Source organism: Ochotona curzoniae, unplaced genomic scaffold, assembly GCF_017591425.1.
Source record: "Ochotona curzoniae isolate NIBS_2020 unplaced genomic scaffold, NIBS_Ocur_1.0 scaffold_1852, whole genome shotgun sequence".
Taxonomy (NCBI): domain Eukaryota; kingdom Metazoa; phylum Chordata; class Mammalia; order Lagomorpha; family Ochotonidae; genus Ochotona; species Ochotona curzoniae.
The window spans coordinates 46,829,425-46,847,147 of record NW_024467087.1 but is presented as its reverse complement, the minus strand read 5'-3'; the positions used below and the strand labels follow the sequence as shown (position 1 = coordinate 46,847,147).

The following is a 17,723-nucleotide window of genomic DNA, read 5'->3' as shown; positions in this document are numbered from 1 at the left end:
ATGTGGGTGTAGCTGTCCTAAGTAATACACATGCTGCTGCAACCACTTTATATCCCACAGTATTGTCTTGCAAAATGCATTTCATACATTGGAGGGAGAGGATGAGCCCCTCCCATCAGCAAGTTCACTTCTACAAGCTCACAATACTCACTTTCTGTCATGAGAAATTCAGGACACGAGTTAATTAGTCACAGAATTTGAAAAGCAGTGAGCAAGCCAACTTTTGATCCCAGAATATCAGAATATCAATCTGCAGCTTCCAACTCTGGCAATGCATATTGGAGCCAGACATCCATTCCCTGCTACACCTGTTCTGATCCAACTCTCTTCTAATGTGCCTGGGATGCCAGAAGACTAGCCAGATTTTTGGGAACCTCCCACTCTTATGGCAGTTGGAGATTCTGGAGCCAGGTTTCGAAATGGGGTGAACCAACATTTGTTTCCATTTACCTGGAGCTAGTAGCTTTCGCTCTTCTCTCTCTCTCTCTCTCTCTCTCTCTCTCTCTCTCTCTCCCTCTCTCTTTCTCTCTCTCTTTCTCTCTCTCTTTCTCTCTCTCTCTCTCTCTCTGCCTCTCTCTTTCTCTCATTTTCTCTCTTCTCTCTCTGACTCTCTCTTTCTCTCTCTCCCTCTCTCTCTCTCTCTCTCTCTCGTTCTCTCTTCTCTCTCTCTCTGCCTCGCTCTCTCTCTCTTTCCCCTCTCTCTCTCTGTTTCTGCTGGCTTTTGTGAGCTTTTTGTATCTCAACATCCCAAGCTTATTCCCTCCCTCACTCTCTCTGCTCTTCTCTTCGGATGGATATTGTAGTTAAGAAAATTAGTTCTTTAGAAACAGAATGTCAAATCAAAAGGAGTTAGAAATCTCTTCTCTGTGCTTTTTCTTCCAAATTTTGAGAACAACTAGTCCTCTAAAGCCTGAAGAAACACCTGGGCGAATTACATCTGCGCACCCAGATCTGTGGCAGATTCCCTAGGATGTTAAAGAGCACCCTTGGCCACCCGTAGTGCATACTGTCAGGAATCAGGTGTTGGTATCAGAACCTGGTCTGGAATATAGGCCTTGCAACATGGAATGTGTGCATGCCAAGAAATGTCCTGTCTGCTGCAAGTAATGTGCACCTCCCAGCCTTACTTCTTTTGTGCAGAATATTGTTGGAAGTTGGGGGAAGATTTGCAGACAGAAGGAAACATCAAGAGAGCCGTCGTCCATCAGCTGGCTCATTTCTAGAATGTTTGCAATGCCCATAGCTGAGTAAATTCAAAGCCATTAGCCAGGAGCTTCCTCTGAGTCTGTAATATGGTTGGACGTGCCCATGATTTTGAGGGAGCCTCCACTGCTTTCTCAAGCCATAAGCAGGGATATAGATTGGAATTGGCATAGCCGGACAGGATCCTGTGCCAATATGGGATACTTGTGCTTTCCAGTGGAGGATTATCCAGCTGAGCAATTGTGATGGCCAATTTTATCATTTCAAAATAAATGTGATTTATCTAAGAGCAGATAAATGGAGAAAACCAGGGAAAGAAAGAGTAGTAAATGAAGCATGTCATAGTGGTGGGTTCCACCCCTACTGCCTATAGAAACAAATGCTGTTCTCAAAAACAAAAAAAAAGAAAGAAAGAAAGAAAAATTGGAATTTCCAAACATGTATAAAGAAAAGACTGTTTTTGAAAGACTTACTGACAGAGAGAACGAGGGAGAAAAATATCTTCCACCTGCTGGTTCTCACCCCAAGGGCCAGAGCAGATGCATCTGTGCCAAGCCAAAGTCAGGACCTAATTCTTGGTCTCCCATATAGTTGCAGAGTCCCAAGGTCTTGGGTCATGCTCTACTGATTTCTCAGGCCACAAGCAGGGAGCTGGAAGAGAAGTGGAGCAGCCAAGACATCAACCTGCACCTCTATGTGATCCTTGAACTGGCAACGCAAGGCTTGAGCAATGAGCCTTCATGCCAGGCTCTCAGAGCAGAGATGGTGTCAATATTGTTGCCAAATAGTTCCCTGGCAATTGAAGCTCTAGGATTCCACACTGGAGACACAGGCCATTCCCTGCTGCTCTTGTTCTAATCTTGTTCCCTTCTAATGTGCCTGAAAAGATACCAGGAAATTGCCAATGTCCTTGAACACCTTCCCAGCACACGGGGAGCCAGGATGCAGCTGTGGCCAAAAGAAGGAATCTCTGTATGTTTCTCTCTTGCTCTGTCAATGTTGGCTCTTTCAACTAATTTCTTTTCCAAATCCTAAAGAGAGACAGAGGTAGACAGATGGACTAAAATCTCTTTGTTGTTGGGCGCAGCCAGTGATAGCCAGCACCCATGGACATTGGGCAAATGAAATGTTGCTGTGCCCCCTACCCTCTGTCCTGAAGGTGGGTCCTAACAGCAATGGAATTCCATCCTCAACCACTCCCACCAAGCCCACCATGTCCTAATTTAGCCAGGATATTGAATGCAGATAAGTCCAATTAGTCTAGGCACCCAGTTCCAGTTCCTACCCATCCCAACAAGCACTAATCTACTCCTTAGCCCAGAACACTTAGTTATTCACTTCTGCCCGCCTATGACCTGCCTATCAAATGAGAAGAGACTGTATTGTATTGTTGTGTAACCACTCCCCTCACAAGCCCCTTTAAAAGGCCCATGAGTCGAGGACTCTCTCTTTCTTTCTTGACAGTTCATGCCATCACTCTTGCACCTCGACTCTTGGCTGGCCCAGGACAGCTAATATCCCGAGCATGGTCCTTGAGCACTGCTTAGATTGGATAATGGATATAGTATTGTTGTTTCTGGTTTGTGTAGTCTCAGGAGTTCCAGGAGAGGTGAGGCCTAGCAGGAGTGGAATGTGGGCAGAGAAGCCAGGTGAATGTCTGCAGCTTTGCCAGTGTGTCCAGGTAACTCATTGCATGTCTCTTCGGATAACTTATATCGTTGGGGAAGCTGGGACATAGCTCTTCAGCTTACTGGATGGACTTAAGGATAATGACCATTTGTTCCACTTTGGATGATGTTTGGTTGGATTATGAGTGGTTGCATTGCAACATGGACTCGTGCGTTGCTCTTTCTAGTATACTCTCTAATCAGCAAGCTTGGTTAATAAAGACTCCTGAATAAAACTTAGACATGTCTGGCGTGAACTCTGTGGTATCCCGCAAAACTCCTTTTCAACTTCTGCTCCAAATTTCTGTGGCCTTTTGTGCTAGTAGACCTGAGATGGCATCAGGAGTGACATGCAGGTCACCCAGGTGGGTCCCTGGGAAAGGACTGGTCTTGCCATTCAGCAGCATGCTATGTTTTATATGGGAGGGACTCTGGAAAGGCCAGCCACATCTGCCTCAGACCAAACAGCAGGCCTGGTGTCTGCTGCATCACCACCTGCATCCCTGCCAGCATCCCGCCTCCCCCACCCCATCCATACCACAGTTGTTCAGTTCACATGTGACTGGACAGGTATTCTGCCCAGAGACAGAACAGCCAATCACAGGGGGCGCTGCTGAGCAGCTCCTAGCCTTAGATGGAAAGGCTCCTAATGGGTGAGCAGCTTGATCAGAACCATTAAGCTCACACCAGTGCAGGAGCACTTGGAAATGGCTTCTCCAAAATCTCACTCTGAATGCTCAACTTCTCCCTCAGCTATCGGCGACTGCCTAGATTGCGTTGTACCCAGACAAGTGCAACACTGCTGGGGGAAAAGTAGCCCAAGGCTCCGGGCATTCTGGCCTTGGGTAATGCCAAGTTTGTGTGAACTCTACCAGTGTGCCAGCACACTTGCCTGGTTCATACTGTTCATCAAAGTAAGCAGGGAAGCTGTGTAATGGCGGGCCTGGACAAGAAACCCCGCCTGCACGCAGAGGGTGGGTGTTCATGTTGGAGTGGGTGGCCACTCATGGTGTACTTAACAGGGAAGGGCTTGTGTGTTTGGCCTTTGAGGAACAGGCCAGTGCATTCGCAGGTTTGCAGTGGGACTTAGATGAACTAATCCAGAGACAGGAAGCTAAAGGCACATCCGGGTCAGCTCTTGGAAGCTGCCCATGGTGAGGAATTGGTTGGGGCCAAATGATATCACCCAGCCTTCACCCAACACAGTGGTCGTCTCTGCCAAATGTATGCTCAAGAGCCCTTGTGTGATTCCCAGCAAGTCAAATTCTTTGGGTGGTGATATCCACCTATGTTGTTTTACTGAAGTATGACAGACAGAGGGAGAGCACATACGCACTAGCCCTGTCCTGACCCCAGCTTGTGGAAACCCTGCCCTAAGGAATGCTGGGGTCACGGCCGGGGGTTGAAGCTAGCACGTGAGAGTGCCAGCCCCTATGGGAGGCTTTCTCACTTGGATCCAAGGTGACCACTTGCAAGCCTTCCTCTGAGTGGCTGGTGTGAGTCCACGCGGGAGAGCTGACCAAGCCCACGCAGCTCCACGTCACAGACTTGCAGTTTGTGACGTCAGGCCAAGCTGCCCATATCAAGAGCGCCGGCTTGGGGCCTCTCGGCATTTCTGTGCTTCCCAGCCACTAGCCACTGCCTCCGCCATGGCTGAGCCGGGCTCGGGCTCTCCCTTGCCTGCTGAGGGACCCCTGGTCTGCCAGGACCCTGAGAAGGCGTCCTCACCCGACAGGAAACAGAGGAAACCCAGGCCCCGCCACCGCCGCCGCCGCCGCCGCCTGGGCACCAGCCAGCAGCCGACCTTCGCCATCTATTTCCCGAAGCTTCTGAAGGAAATTCACGCAGGCCTCAGCCTGTCCAAGGAGGCCAAGGCCGTCCTGGACTGCTTCGTGAGAGATCTGTTTGAGCGCATCGCTGATGAGGCCGCCAGCCTGGTCCGCAACAAGAGGGGCTCCACCCTGACCTATACAGACATCCAAAGTGGGATGCGCCTCGTGCTGCCCACTCAGCTCTACACCTACGCAGACAGCCAGGCCAACAAGGCCCTCGTTAAGTTCATCTCCAGCAAGTGAGCCGCCTCGGGCCGCCTGTCCCTGCCCACCCGATGGCCACCCTCTCAGCGGGAAAGACCTGCAGCGCTGCACAGGGGGACTCTCCCAGGGCTTGGGACAGACCGTGCCTGGCACACTTGGTGGACAGTCTTCACGGACTTACCTCATCAATTCTACTAGATTCTCTATGATGGGTACCATCTCCTCCAAGGAGAATGGGGAGAACCTGTATGCATTGTGCACTTATTAAACGCCTTATTCAATGCTCATTTCTGTCAAATATGTTCTTCTAAAACAGCTCCTTGTCCCAAAGCCAGTCATTGCTTCCATGCGTTTCATACTCTGCTTAGTCAGTGGTACATAGGTGAAATCATGGACAGCTTTATTGCATATAAATTAAGTTTATTGCGTACTACAATTAGGTTTCCTGGGGTATGGCTCTGTAGCCTAGTGGCTAACATCCTGGCTTTGCACGCGCCTGGACCCAATATGCGTGCCGGTTGTATCCCTAGTGGTCCTGTTCTCCATGCACCTCCCTGCCTGTGGCCTGGGAGCAGTCGAGGATGGCCCAAAGCCTTGGGACCCTGTACCCACACAGAAGAACCGGAGGACGCTCCTGGCTGCTGGCTTCAGATTCCCGTGTCTCCGGCCATTGTGACCACTTGGAGAGTGAACCAATGGACACAAGATATTGCTTTCTGTCTCTCTTCCTCTCTGTAATTAAAAGAAATCATCAGCAAAACATTAAGAACTTGGCATAGATCACACATGTCTAATTAATTCAATTTCCCCAACACATCTTTTCCCTGAATTCACTTGATTATGTCAATGAAGATTCAGGAATGATACAGCATTCCTCAATAACAGGTTCAAGAATCCGTTTAGGCTCCAGGACCTTGTAGTCTGTAATTTCTTCTGCAAGTTCTGTGGATTGATCAGTCTACTCCTTATAAATAGCCATCTTTTGGTTTTATGAAACACAGATTTCATGACTTGCAATCCCTGTGTGTGTGTGTGTGTGTGTGTGTGTGTGTGTGTGTGTTTGTGTGTGTGTGTATGATGGAGAGAGACAGAGAGAGAGATGTAGCAACAGGCAGGAAAGGCAGGTAGAAGGTGCAGAAATGGGGAGAGAAAGGTCGAGAGAGGGACAGAGTGAGGTCCACCGATTCACTGGCCAAGTGGCAGCAGTGATCAGACCTGAAGCAAACTGAAGCCAGGTGCTTTGTCTTGGTCTTCCATATGGGTGCAGCAGCCCAAGTGCTTAGCCATCCCCTGATGCCTTCCCAGGACATTAGCAGGGAGTTGGCTCAGAATCAGAGCAAGTGGCATTTCAAAGGGTGCCTGTATTCATTGCCAGTATGAACTCGCAGGTGATAGTTTTCCCTGCTGTATCGCAATATTAGACCAGCTTTACATCTGTAAAGCCTAGATTGGGGGCCAGGCTGTGGAAAAGCATGTCGAAGACATGCCCAACACGCATGCTGGTGCCTCTAGGAACACAGGTTGGAATCCCAGCTTTTCCACGAATTCCCAAGCGTTTTTCTGTACATGCATTGGAACAGGCAGCAAAAGATGAGAGCCCAAGCAGAGCAAAGCAGAACAGAATGGACCTCTAGACTTCTGGCTTTGTCCTGGCTTAGTCCCAGATCCGTTGCCTTGCCACAGTGACACCTGTTGCAGTTGCAGCTTCCCTCTTTCCCATGCAGCTCTCTGCTAATGAGCATGCCATAGAATTCAGCAGAAGGCTATTGGCCAAGGCCTGGAGGTCATGCTGCCCAAGGCCAAGACCAGCATGATGTGCTTGTTTCCATGCTTCAGCTTGTCCCAGCCACACTCATTGTTGGGGAGTGATCCAGAAGACGAAAGCTCTACTCCCTTAGTCTCCCACTTTCTCTGCTACCACAGATATCCCCTACAGGAAACAAATCTTTGAACAGAGGCAGACACAGACACCGGGAGAAAGAAACAGCACATCTGCTCTTTCTTTCCCCAAAGGTCCCCAAATATCTCTTGTTGGATGTCCCTGTGGCCAGGTCCAGGAGCTCATCCAGGTCCGGTCTCCCAGGGCTGTGGCAGAGGCCCTAGTGTTTTCACTGTCAGCTAGTGCTTCTCATAGTGTTTACTGCCCAGGAAGTGGAAACTGGGAAGGGAGACCGGACTGCAACCCAGGTTCTCCTATGTGGGTGTAGCTGTCCTAAGTAATACACATGCTGCTGCAACCACTTTATATCCCACAGTATTGTCTTGCAAAATGCATTTCATACATGCATCAGCGAGTTGGAGGGAGAGGATGAGCCCCTCCCATCAGCAAGTTCACTTCTACAAGCTCACAATACTCACTTTCTGTCATGAGAAATTCAGGACACGAGTTAATTAGTCACAGAATTTGAAAAGCAGTGAGCAAGCCAACTTTTGATCCCAGAATATCAGAATATCAATCTGCAGCTTCCAACTCTGGCAATGCATATTGGAGCCAGACTTCCATTCCCTGCTACACCTGTTCTGATCCAACTCTCTTCTAAAAATAATTGTATTTTGTAATATTTTGTTGGCTATTTTTTAATTTTTTTAACTGCAGTGTTAAAGCTTTATTTTGGCTTTTAGTTTTGTTATTTTTTTTTGTTTTTTGCCAGTTTATTGTATTTATTTATTTTTATTAAGTTACTGCTCCTTAGGCTCAGTGATTTCTGCTCACTACCGTATCTTCCCTACCCTATGATTTCCTCTTATACAATGCCTTAGTCACTCATCTTCAATAATTTGTCACAAGTCCATGAATCTGTAATTTAATTATGTCCTGACATTTGAAATATAGACAGTATTAGAAAGTCCATGTATATTTTTTGAAATGCATAATTTACAGTTAGTTTCATTCAGTATAGCCTAAGTTCAATCATTTTAATATTTGTGTAGTTGTTTGTGGATCTTTTTGAACATTTGTATTTCATATGCTATGTCTTTGTTATAGATTTTCAAACATGTTCTCAATTAAAATATTTTAATGTTTCTGTTAATTTTGCTACTAAATCAATTTTTGCTCAATTTTAACTGATTCATGTTTTTCTTGCTTACCACTCACATTGCGTGATTCTTTGCATTCCCCGTGATATTTAATTGGATGTTAGGTGTTGTGACCTTTTCCTGTTCGATGTTAGATGTTTTTGAATTTCTGTAAATATTGTGAATTTTCTATTTAAATTCCTGTCAATCTATTTTGAGGAGTTTAATATGTATTAATTTTATTATATGTAACCTTAATTTAATTAATTTAGGGTTACGTGTACTCCCACATGTATACAAAATGCTTATATACTTTCTCCCCCCGCCATGAAGTTCTTGTGACTTTTCATAAATTGCTTTTATTAATGTTAAGATGTGTTTTATTTATTTTAAAAACAGAATGGCAGAGTGAGTGAGAGGAATAGAGAGAGAATCTTCCCTGGTTCACTCTTCACTTGACAACTCCTCACAGACCACCAAATCTGCCATCCTCAGCATTTTTTCCAGGTATATGCTGTGGATTAGAAGCAGCGCAGCTGGGTCTTTAATCTGCATCCTGACTTGAAATGCCAGCACTGAAAGATGGGGTTTAATCTACTCTGCCACAATGCCTTGCTCCAAGCCAGTTTCAAAAACAGGAACCTTTTTTGGTGTTGTATTTGTTTCCAACATTTTGCATATTAATGCTTCTGGGTTGCTCTTTATCTACACTAAGGGCATTGCATCATATCCATGCATTTGTGAGTACTTGACAGAATGCTCAAAACGGTTCCTACACATGTGTGGAGAGATACCTTCTACTCTAGCTGGCTCATTTGTGATACTCAGTCAGGAAAACCCTAGTCCATAAACTTCGTCATATCCCTGCTCTGTCTTTACAACTTACAAAGAACATCCATATGCCTGACTTCTACCTCTCTACGCCACAATAAATGCAATTACACATTAACTGAATCAACCATAAGACATCTTTTATACCGCTTTTAGATAGCATTTTTCTTCCTTGACTCATGTCCCAATGGTTGAAAAATAATTATTGATAAATTTTGTATAATATTGTACCTGCTTACTTGGAAGAAAATATACAATCTCTATTTCATCTTGATCAGAGGTCAAGATTTTAAGCAGCTTCATATAGTTTTTAAAGTATTATAAGATTTGGAAATACAGAGAAAGAAAGGTTGAGTAATTTTTATGAGTACATATGTTTTTATAACTCATAAATTTCCAGATTTTAGTTTGAAACATATTGAGGTTTTTTAATCCACTAGGGAAAAACTAAGAACTAAGAATTAAGAATGGATTCCTATAAATCAAAGATGAAACTTAACTATTAAATGTTGTGATGATAAAAAAGTTGCAAAATTTTTCACTTTACAAAATAATAGCCCTTAAATAATGTTCTTGATTTAAAAATGAACAAAACAATATTTTGAGTTTTATGAAATACCTTGAATAGCACATTAATAATTCAAATTTTTAGCTCCCATTCATGATCCCAATTCATATTGTGAGTTTGGCCCTATAATGTTCAAGGTAACCATTATGTGGGTCCCAGGCATGCTCCGGCCAGCAGAGCCAGTAATGTGGACAGGGAGAAGGTCTGGGGATGAAGCACCAACAGGAGACTAGTGATGGTAGAAGTCTCTGAGAAGTCTCTATTGTTCCTTCACCTCTCCTTATATACTCTTCCCCCCTCCCCCCATCCTAATTTGGCCAGAATACTGGATACAGATGAGTCCAATTAGTCTAGGATTTTTTTAGCCACAAGCCCAGTTCCTGTTCCCACCAATTCTAACTAGTGCTAATCAACTCCTTATCCCACAAGTGGTCCCCCTTTTTTGTTTTAAAGCAGACTTGAATGCACCTGCCTTAGGTTGTGGACTCACCGGTCATCAGCCTTACCTGTCATAGGGAATCTCTGTAGCATGACAGAGCCCCTGTCTTAGGTTGGTCAGTGCCTGGTCCATCTTACCCATCACTGGCTGCCATTCAACACATTGCCTACTGCAGCTGCACAAACCATACTTGGGAAGGTCGGTAACCCTGTTCCATGGCTAGGAGTATCTTTAGCGTGGTAGCAATGAGCAGACAGCAGTTCCTGGGCTTGGGAAATATTTTGTACTTGCACAGGTGTTACATATATAAACACCTATGATGGGGAACAAGAGGCTCTGATCATATCCCACAGCATCTGCTCCTCCTCTGCCAAGAAATCAACCTGCTGTTACAACATAAGCATGTCCACCCACATGTGTTCATCTATACAGTTCTGTTGTTCCATAGCTCAGGCAGTCAGTTCTGCATGCTTGTTCATGGTCTCAGCAGTAGCTGTAGAGTGTCCTAGGGTCACCGCTGCTGTGGAGTGGCTGCTGATACCACGGCAGTACTGGCTACGATGGTCGCCATTATGCTAAAGTCTCTTTTATGCTCTATCAGGTCAACAAAGGTCTCTCCTTTAGCCCCGACAGGCACAGGCAGGATTCCGGGCAGCTGCAAGATAACAGCAATGTCGCCATTGCCATTCCAACATGCTGTCAGGGTGCAGCTGACCTCGGTGCACATCACATCTGAGACGTTTTCTGTATGTAAGAGAGAAAAATGGGGGAATAACACAGGCAGACATGACTTTAAAATTCAAGGAGCTAAGGTTTTCCCATGTGAGCAAGTCCTCAAATCCAGAGGAGTGATTAAACTAATAATTTCCATAGGCATAATTGCCTCCCTGAATAAGGGAAAAGGGGAGAACATATCAGTGCATGTCCATACCCCACAAAACTGCCACATAGAAAAGGTGGGTATTTTCCCCATGGTAATAACAGGGGAATGATAAGAAAAAGTGCAGGCAGAAGTTGAGCTATTTTTAAACGGAAGGCGAGATCTCCAGCAGCTGGGGTTGCACACTTGGCAGTCTGGTAGTCTGATTTTAGGAGAAAATGGTGGGAAATAGCGGAATCTCAGTGCTCATAGAAAGAAGAAAAAAGAGGGGTGCTTAACAATATACTAATATATAATATATAATATATAAGACTACTATATTTGCTTGTCCCATTGATCTTCTGACTCAAATGCCATTACCATGGCCAGTACCCGAGCTTTCACAAGATTCAGCAGCAGGAGCTTGCCAGATAAGCATCTCAGGAACACACTGTGGTCCATTGTCATCTAGTGGGAAAACACAAACCATTGATCCTTGCCCCCGTATGAGGACGGGATCTGGGACTTGCCACTGATCAGTCAAGGGATCCTTACATATCACATAACCCTTCTGCTTCTGAGATGGATTCCAATGATGATTTGCGGTAGACCATCCTTCAGCATCCAGTGTTAGAAAATGTAAGATAAACAATACAAGGTTCAAATGATCTCAGGGAGTGGTATACTCCCCCTTTTTTGTTTTAGTATGGTTGGCATGTTCCACAATACCTTGTCCTTGAGGATTATAAGGGATGCCTGTAATTGGTTGTATCTGGTGGGAGCAGCAAAATCACAAAACTTACTGCTGGTATAGCAGGGGCCGTTATCAGTTTTAATAACTTTGGGGGTTCTTAATATAGAAAAAACAGGCATAGCAATGGGCTAGAGCATGCCTGACTTGTTCCCCTGAGGAGTAGCTAGAATAAATCCAAAGCAAGTATTTGCAGTAACATGCACATACTTTAGTATCCCAAACTCTGGGATGTGTGTCATGTCCATTTGCCAGACATGATTGGGTAACAATCCTCAGGGATTTACATCATAATGGGGAACAGACAAAAACTGAGGGCACACTGGGCATTGCTTCACAATGGTTCTGGCTTGTTCCTTGGTCAAAGTAAAGCACAAACATAGGGTGAATTTAAGTGAAACCTACCATGTGCCTTTTGCACTTCCTCAAGGGCCAAGGCCACCAATTTGGTGGTAATATCTGCAGCCACATTTCCTGATGTCAAGGGCTCAGGCAACCCTGCATGGGCTCGAATATGAGACACAAAGAATTTATCTTTGCTGGTCCAAATACAGGCTTGAATTTTTGCAAATAGAGACACTGCTGCAGAGTGAGAAGAAATCTGGCCCGCAGTCTCCAGCACTGGAAGGGAATGGGCAACATACCCACTACCAGTATACAAATTAAAGGGCTGAATGGAATGGAAAATGTTTGAAAGGCTGCAAGAACTGCCACCAATTTCACAACCTGTGCAGAGACAAAGGATGTGGGGATGGTGGTAACCTGGCCATCTACTACAAAACCTGCCTGGCCATTAGATGACCCATCAGTGAAAACAGTTAATGCTTCTTGCAATGGTTGAAGACAGGTTACAAGTGGAAAAACAACAGGATGCAAAATAAAAAACTGTACCATGGGGTCCTTGGGATAGTGGTTGTCAAAATTAACATTTAAAGTGCTCAAAAGTATTGCCCAGGTCTTTTCCATATTTTGCAATCACGTATGACCCTGCAAAATTTTTAATTCTACACTTAACTTCGTAGGTCTAAGGGTCTGTCAGATTGTCCCTCATTCTGTGCCCCATGTTAGGTGCCAGGCTTGCTTCGGCCAGCAGAGCCAGTAACGTGGACAAGGAGAGGGTCTAGGGATGAAGAACCCACAGGAGACCAGTGATGGTAGAAGTCTCTGCGCAGTCTCTCTTTATTACTCCTTCACCTCTCCTTAAATACTCTTCCCCCCTCCCCCATCCTAATTTAGATACTGGATACAGATGAGTCTAATTAGTCTAGGTTTTTTTTAGCCACAAGCCCAGTTCCTGTTTCCACCCATTCCAAGGAGTGCTAATCAACTCCTTAGCCTACAATACAGGCCCATGCTATAGTTGCAGCTAAGGTTCAATAAACAAACCTAACTTTTAAAAAACATTGCAAATTGAAGCACGTTGAGGTGTGTGTAACTCCTTTTTCTTTTTCTTTTCTTTTCATTTTCTTCCTTTTTATTATTTATATTTTTATTATTTATTTATATTTTATTATTTATTGTTATGATTTTATGATACAGTTCTGTACTCTGGGAATTTCCTTGCCCTCTCATCAAAACCCTTTCCCCCAACTGACTTCCCCTATATTACAGTTTCTCATAAACCGTCATAAGTCCATCAATGCTGGCATGAACAATGTCAGAGGGTCCAGCATCTTATTGTCAAGATACATTTAGCAGTTTCATTGGGAGTCTATCTTTGATGTGGAAGTAAAGATGCATACTGCATTTTATGCTAACATCTAGATATGATGCTCTCCATTACACAGTTGCTATACACCCCCTTTAATGAAAACTCACAAAAGATCAACAGCAGGAAGAAAGGGAAATAAAAATTTACAACATCATGAAGTTAAATGATATGCTACTGAATGACTAATTTGTCCCTGAAGACATGTAAAAGAATATTAAGAATGTTCTTAAAGAAAATGATGCTACTGTATGATCTATGAGTCAGTGAAGAATTTAATGAGAAAATAAAACTGTTTTGAAGAAATCAAAATAAAAATGAAAACATCCATATCCAGGCGATAAAGTTTTTGTTGATCTTTATTGTTGGGATATGTCTCCTGCAGGCAACAGATAGATGTTTTTTTTTTTAATCCAGTCTATTAATCTATGACATTTGATTGCTGAGTTTAAATCATTTACATTCAGAATTAATATGAATAGTTGGTAATTTGATCCTGTCATTTTTAATCAATGGGTTGCTCATTGGTTTAGTCTTCTGTTGTTATTTTACTGGGATGTTCTTCACATCTGCTTTTGGATTTGGTAGGTGCTATTCCTTTTGTCTGTCAAGAGAACATCTAAATATCATTTGTAGAGTAGGTCTGAAGGAAACCCATTCTTTGAGCTTTACTTCCCTGTGGAAGATTATTTCATTTTCAAAGACGAAGGAAAGAACTCAAAAACTTAAGAATGGATGCTCTGTACATTATTCTGGGGCAACATTTTTTTCCTTTTAGAATCTGCAATGTGTCAATGCATTCTCTGAAGAAAGCTTAATTATCATGTGTCATGGTGAAGATGACTTTTGGTCAATTATAATGGGAATTGTGTGCCCCTTCTGTAGTCTGTTTTTGAATTATTTCCAGAGATTATGAAAAGTTTTCCTTTATTATTTCATTTAATACATTTTAAACATATCCTCTCTTTCTGCACATTCTGAAACTTCCAAAACTCTTTTATTTGTAGTTTTTAGCTGTGTCCCTTAATTCTTTAATACTTTTTTCAGTTTCTTTTCCAGCCTTTACTATTCTGCCATTGTGGCAAGAAGTATCTTTCAACTCTGAGATTCTTCCTTCTTCCTCATTGATTCTATTGTTGAAATTTTTCACTGAATTATTAATTTGCTCCATTGTCTTTCCTTTCCAATAATTTTCCTTGATTTCATTTCAGTGTTGCTATTTCCTGTGTGATATACTTCTTGAATGCTTGTATATGCATCTCATTGTTGGTAAGAAAGTTTGTTAAATTCTTTATCCTACATTTTCTCTATGTATTCCTGAGTTAATTCTAAGGTTGGTAAATTCCTTTGCTCCTTTGCAGAGGTCTCTTCAATAATATTTTGTGGCTCTGTCTCTTTGTTTGGTCTTGGTCACTGTATTTCAGGTTAGCAGATTCTTCTCCTTTAGGGAAGGTCTCTAAGCTGTGTCACACATAGGTCTAGAGTTCGACTTTACTCATTATGATTCTTCATTTGTGTCACATCCTCCGGTGAGTTTTAGACATGGGCTCTTGTGTTAGGTTTCCACCATGATCTCTGTAGTCCCATATACTGGTTCACCACTCTCCACCTCCTGTGATAACCTACAGTGGCTACACCGTTGTCTGTATTATCTTTGTTCCACATCTGCTTTAAGCAGTTCTCATGATTAGGCAGAAACCAGCTGTTCTAAATTACTAGGTTGTTGGTAGTGCTAATCTTACCCAAACCTGTTGGCTGTTATGTGTGAGAGCTACCTGGACATATTTTGACACCTAGGATGCCAAGTCAATATTATTTTCGCTGTGGGACCAGTGCAATGCACTGAGCTCAGTGAGTTTGTTTCTAGCTCACCCAGCGCACAGCTCAGTGTTGTTCTTCCATTCTTACAGCCTTTGCCACACTGTACAAAATGGCATCTGGTGTGTCACTGGTGAAATTCTGGATCTGCTAGTGGTTAGATCTTAGGGATACCCAAACCAATTTTGGATGGAACCTGTAGGAAGCCACATAGGTGCAATGCGCTGAACCAGAAATGGTTTTGCTCCCAGATTACTGCATGCAGAGTCCCATCCCACAGCCTTTGCCTCCCTACAAAATGTAACATCAGATGCAGCTCGGTGGGAATCTGGGCTGTGAAATCCACCCTATTTCTGCACCATCTTTTTTTTAAATTTATTTTTTATTGATTACATTGCATTATGTGACACAGTTTTATTGGCTCTGGGATTCCCCCCTTCCCTCCCCAAAACCTGCCCCCCCCATGGTGGAATCTTGTTGCATTACTACAGTTCAGATTCAGTTGAGATAACTTTCCTTGCAAACATCTGCAAAGCATAGAGTCCAGCATCTTATTGTCCAGATAAGTTCAACAGTTTCTTGGGGAGATCGTCTCTGGTCTGAAGGTAGAGCTGACAGAGTATCATCCCAATCAATTAAAAACCCCGACATTACATCAGTAACAATTGATAACGTAATGGAATTAGTTGACATGGTATTGTGTAACCAGCATGTTAAAAGAGAGAGAGAGAGAGAGAGAGAGAGAAAAGAAAGAGTGCAAGTTCTGAACTACATCCTATGGCTTCTACATTGACATTACAATTATTAGTTTATATACAACTGGGTTCTATACCCCTTAAAATGGCTATAGATTACTATTCAGCTGTCTCATGTCTGTTTTAATTTTAGTATTAGCAGTTCATAGCGTTGAAGCATGGTTTTGCAGAACCTGGCTGCTTTTCTGGTAGTCTAACTCTATAACTCTAACAAGACATATGTCAACAGTTTAGGTGAACAGTTTTAGGAGGGGTATGCAGAGAAATCTTCAAAACCCTAGTGAGGAGTAACTAATCTTTGTGTCTCACCCAGTGAGTTATAAGTGCATCCTCACTGCCCATTTCCTGTTTCTAAGCTTTTCTTGTTGTTCTCTATCTATTCTAGGTTTTTGTTTGTTTGTTTGTTTAGTTGTTTATTTGTTAGTTTTTTTGGGGGGGGGTTCTGGAGCGATCCTGATGGTCATTACGAGTGAGGGTGGGGACCCAAAGTTGGCACCAGGCAAGAACCAGAGAAAGCTCCTCCCCCTAGTCCCGAAGGAAGTTTACCGTTTTGTTTCTGCGGGTTGCTCAGTGCTCCTGGTTGTCATTCTGATGACCTTGAATCCTGCAAGGCAGGGCATGGGCTTCTTCCATCCCATGTGGGAGATCCAAATGGAGGTGAGTGACCTCAGAGTTCTTGGCCCGAAGGCACTCCAATTCTCCGTGGTCTCCTTGGCAGTTGGGATGTAGTCCTCAGAGCGCGTACTGATACTCCTTGGTGAGGATCTAGGAGTCTTCAGAGTTGGGATACAAGCCTCCTCCTGTCTGCCTGCTCCACTCTGGGTCCCCCCCTGCACCATCTTTTTGGGGTCTGCTGCTCTATCTTTGCTCCTGGTCAAATCAAACAAATCAGCAGGAAGAGCATTTCTTTGCCTGGGTTCACCTTCTAAGTTCCCAGTGAACTCTTCCCATCTGGCTGCTAGTGGAGCTCCAGTCACCAGTGGAGTTCAGATTTCCACTCACTGACTGACACTATAGTAACTGGTCACTGCCACACCACACCATTCTCTCAGCTGCTTTCCTGTGTCTGTCAGTCTCTTGGTGTCCCTTTGTCCTCTCCTGTTCCTTAGAATGTTCCCTCTCTGCTTACCTGGTTAACGGTTCTCCATCTGCTTCAATATGTCCTTTTTTTTTTTAATTGCATTTAATTTTATAACAACGTTCATCTTCCATCCTGATTCTCCTTAATTTTTTTTTAAGATTTGTTTATTTTTATTGAAAGGCAGATTTGCAGAGAGAAGAAAAGACAGGGAGAAATATCTATCTACTAATTTATTCCCTGAGTGGCTACAAAGGCCAGAGCTGAGCCTAACTGACCTGAAACTAGGAGCTAGGAGCATCTTCTGTGTCTCTGACATGGATATAGCATCCCAAGGCTTTGAGTCAATTGTCCACTGCTTTGGGACCAGGATGGAAAATGGTGCCACCAGGTCATGTACTGGCTCCCAAATGGGATTTCACCAGATGCAAAGTAAGGATTTAGCAACTAGGCTATATGCATGAGTGTGTGTGCGTGTGTTTGTGTGTGTGTGTTTGTGTGTGTGTGTGATTACAGTTCCATAGGCTCAGAGATTGTCTCTTTTACGTTCTCCTTTGTCACTTCCTCGCAACGTTTTCCTACATATTATTACCATAGTATGGTCTTTCAGAATCAGTTACAGCTACATAATTCTGTCATTTAATTGTATATGGCATTGTAAGTATTGACAGTGATAGAAAGCCCAGCAATGTGCTTTCAAAATATATTTAACAGTTTCATTGGTAGTCCTTCCTTTATTCATGTGTAGACATGCATACTATTAAGTGTTTTTACTTCTTCGTATGCCATTTCCCATTATAGAGTTCCTCTTGGTGAATATATGTATATGTATACTTACCTGTGTATACATATTTATTTATATATTTATTTACCTTTTATTTTGCATGAATGTTGCTTTACATGAGAGAGAATGTATCATATTTGTCCTTTTCACTGAGCATAATGGACACCAGGTGGGAGCATTTTGTTGCAAATGGTAAAATTTCATTATT

General features: G+C 43.4%; 1 protein-coding gene across 1 annotated transcript; it reads left to right on the top strand.

Moving 5' to 3' along the window:
* Nucleotides 1–4,519: 4,519 nt before the first annotated feature.
* Nucleotides 4,520–4,945, top strand: LOC121169111 (late histone H2B.L4-like). The gene has a single exon (XM_040999567.1). It carries the CDS (start codon nucleotides 4,520–4,522, stop codon nucleotides 4,943–4,945), a length of 426 nt encoding a protein of 141 aa, XP_040855501.1.
* Nucleotides 4,946–17,723: the final 12,778 nt, after the last annotated feature.

What these genes read in the sequence shown, in the direction of transcription:
- LOC121169111 (XM_040999567.1), top strand. Translation starts at nt 4,520, where the DNA reads ATGGCTGAGCCGGGCTCGGGCTCTCCCTTGCCTGCTGAGGGACCCCTG.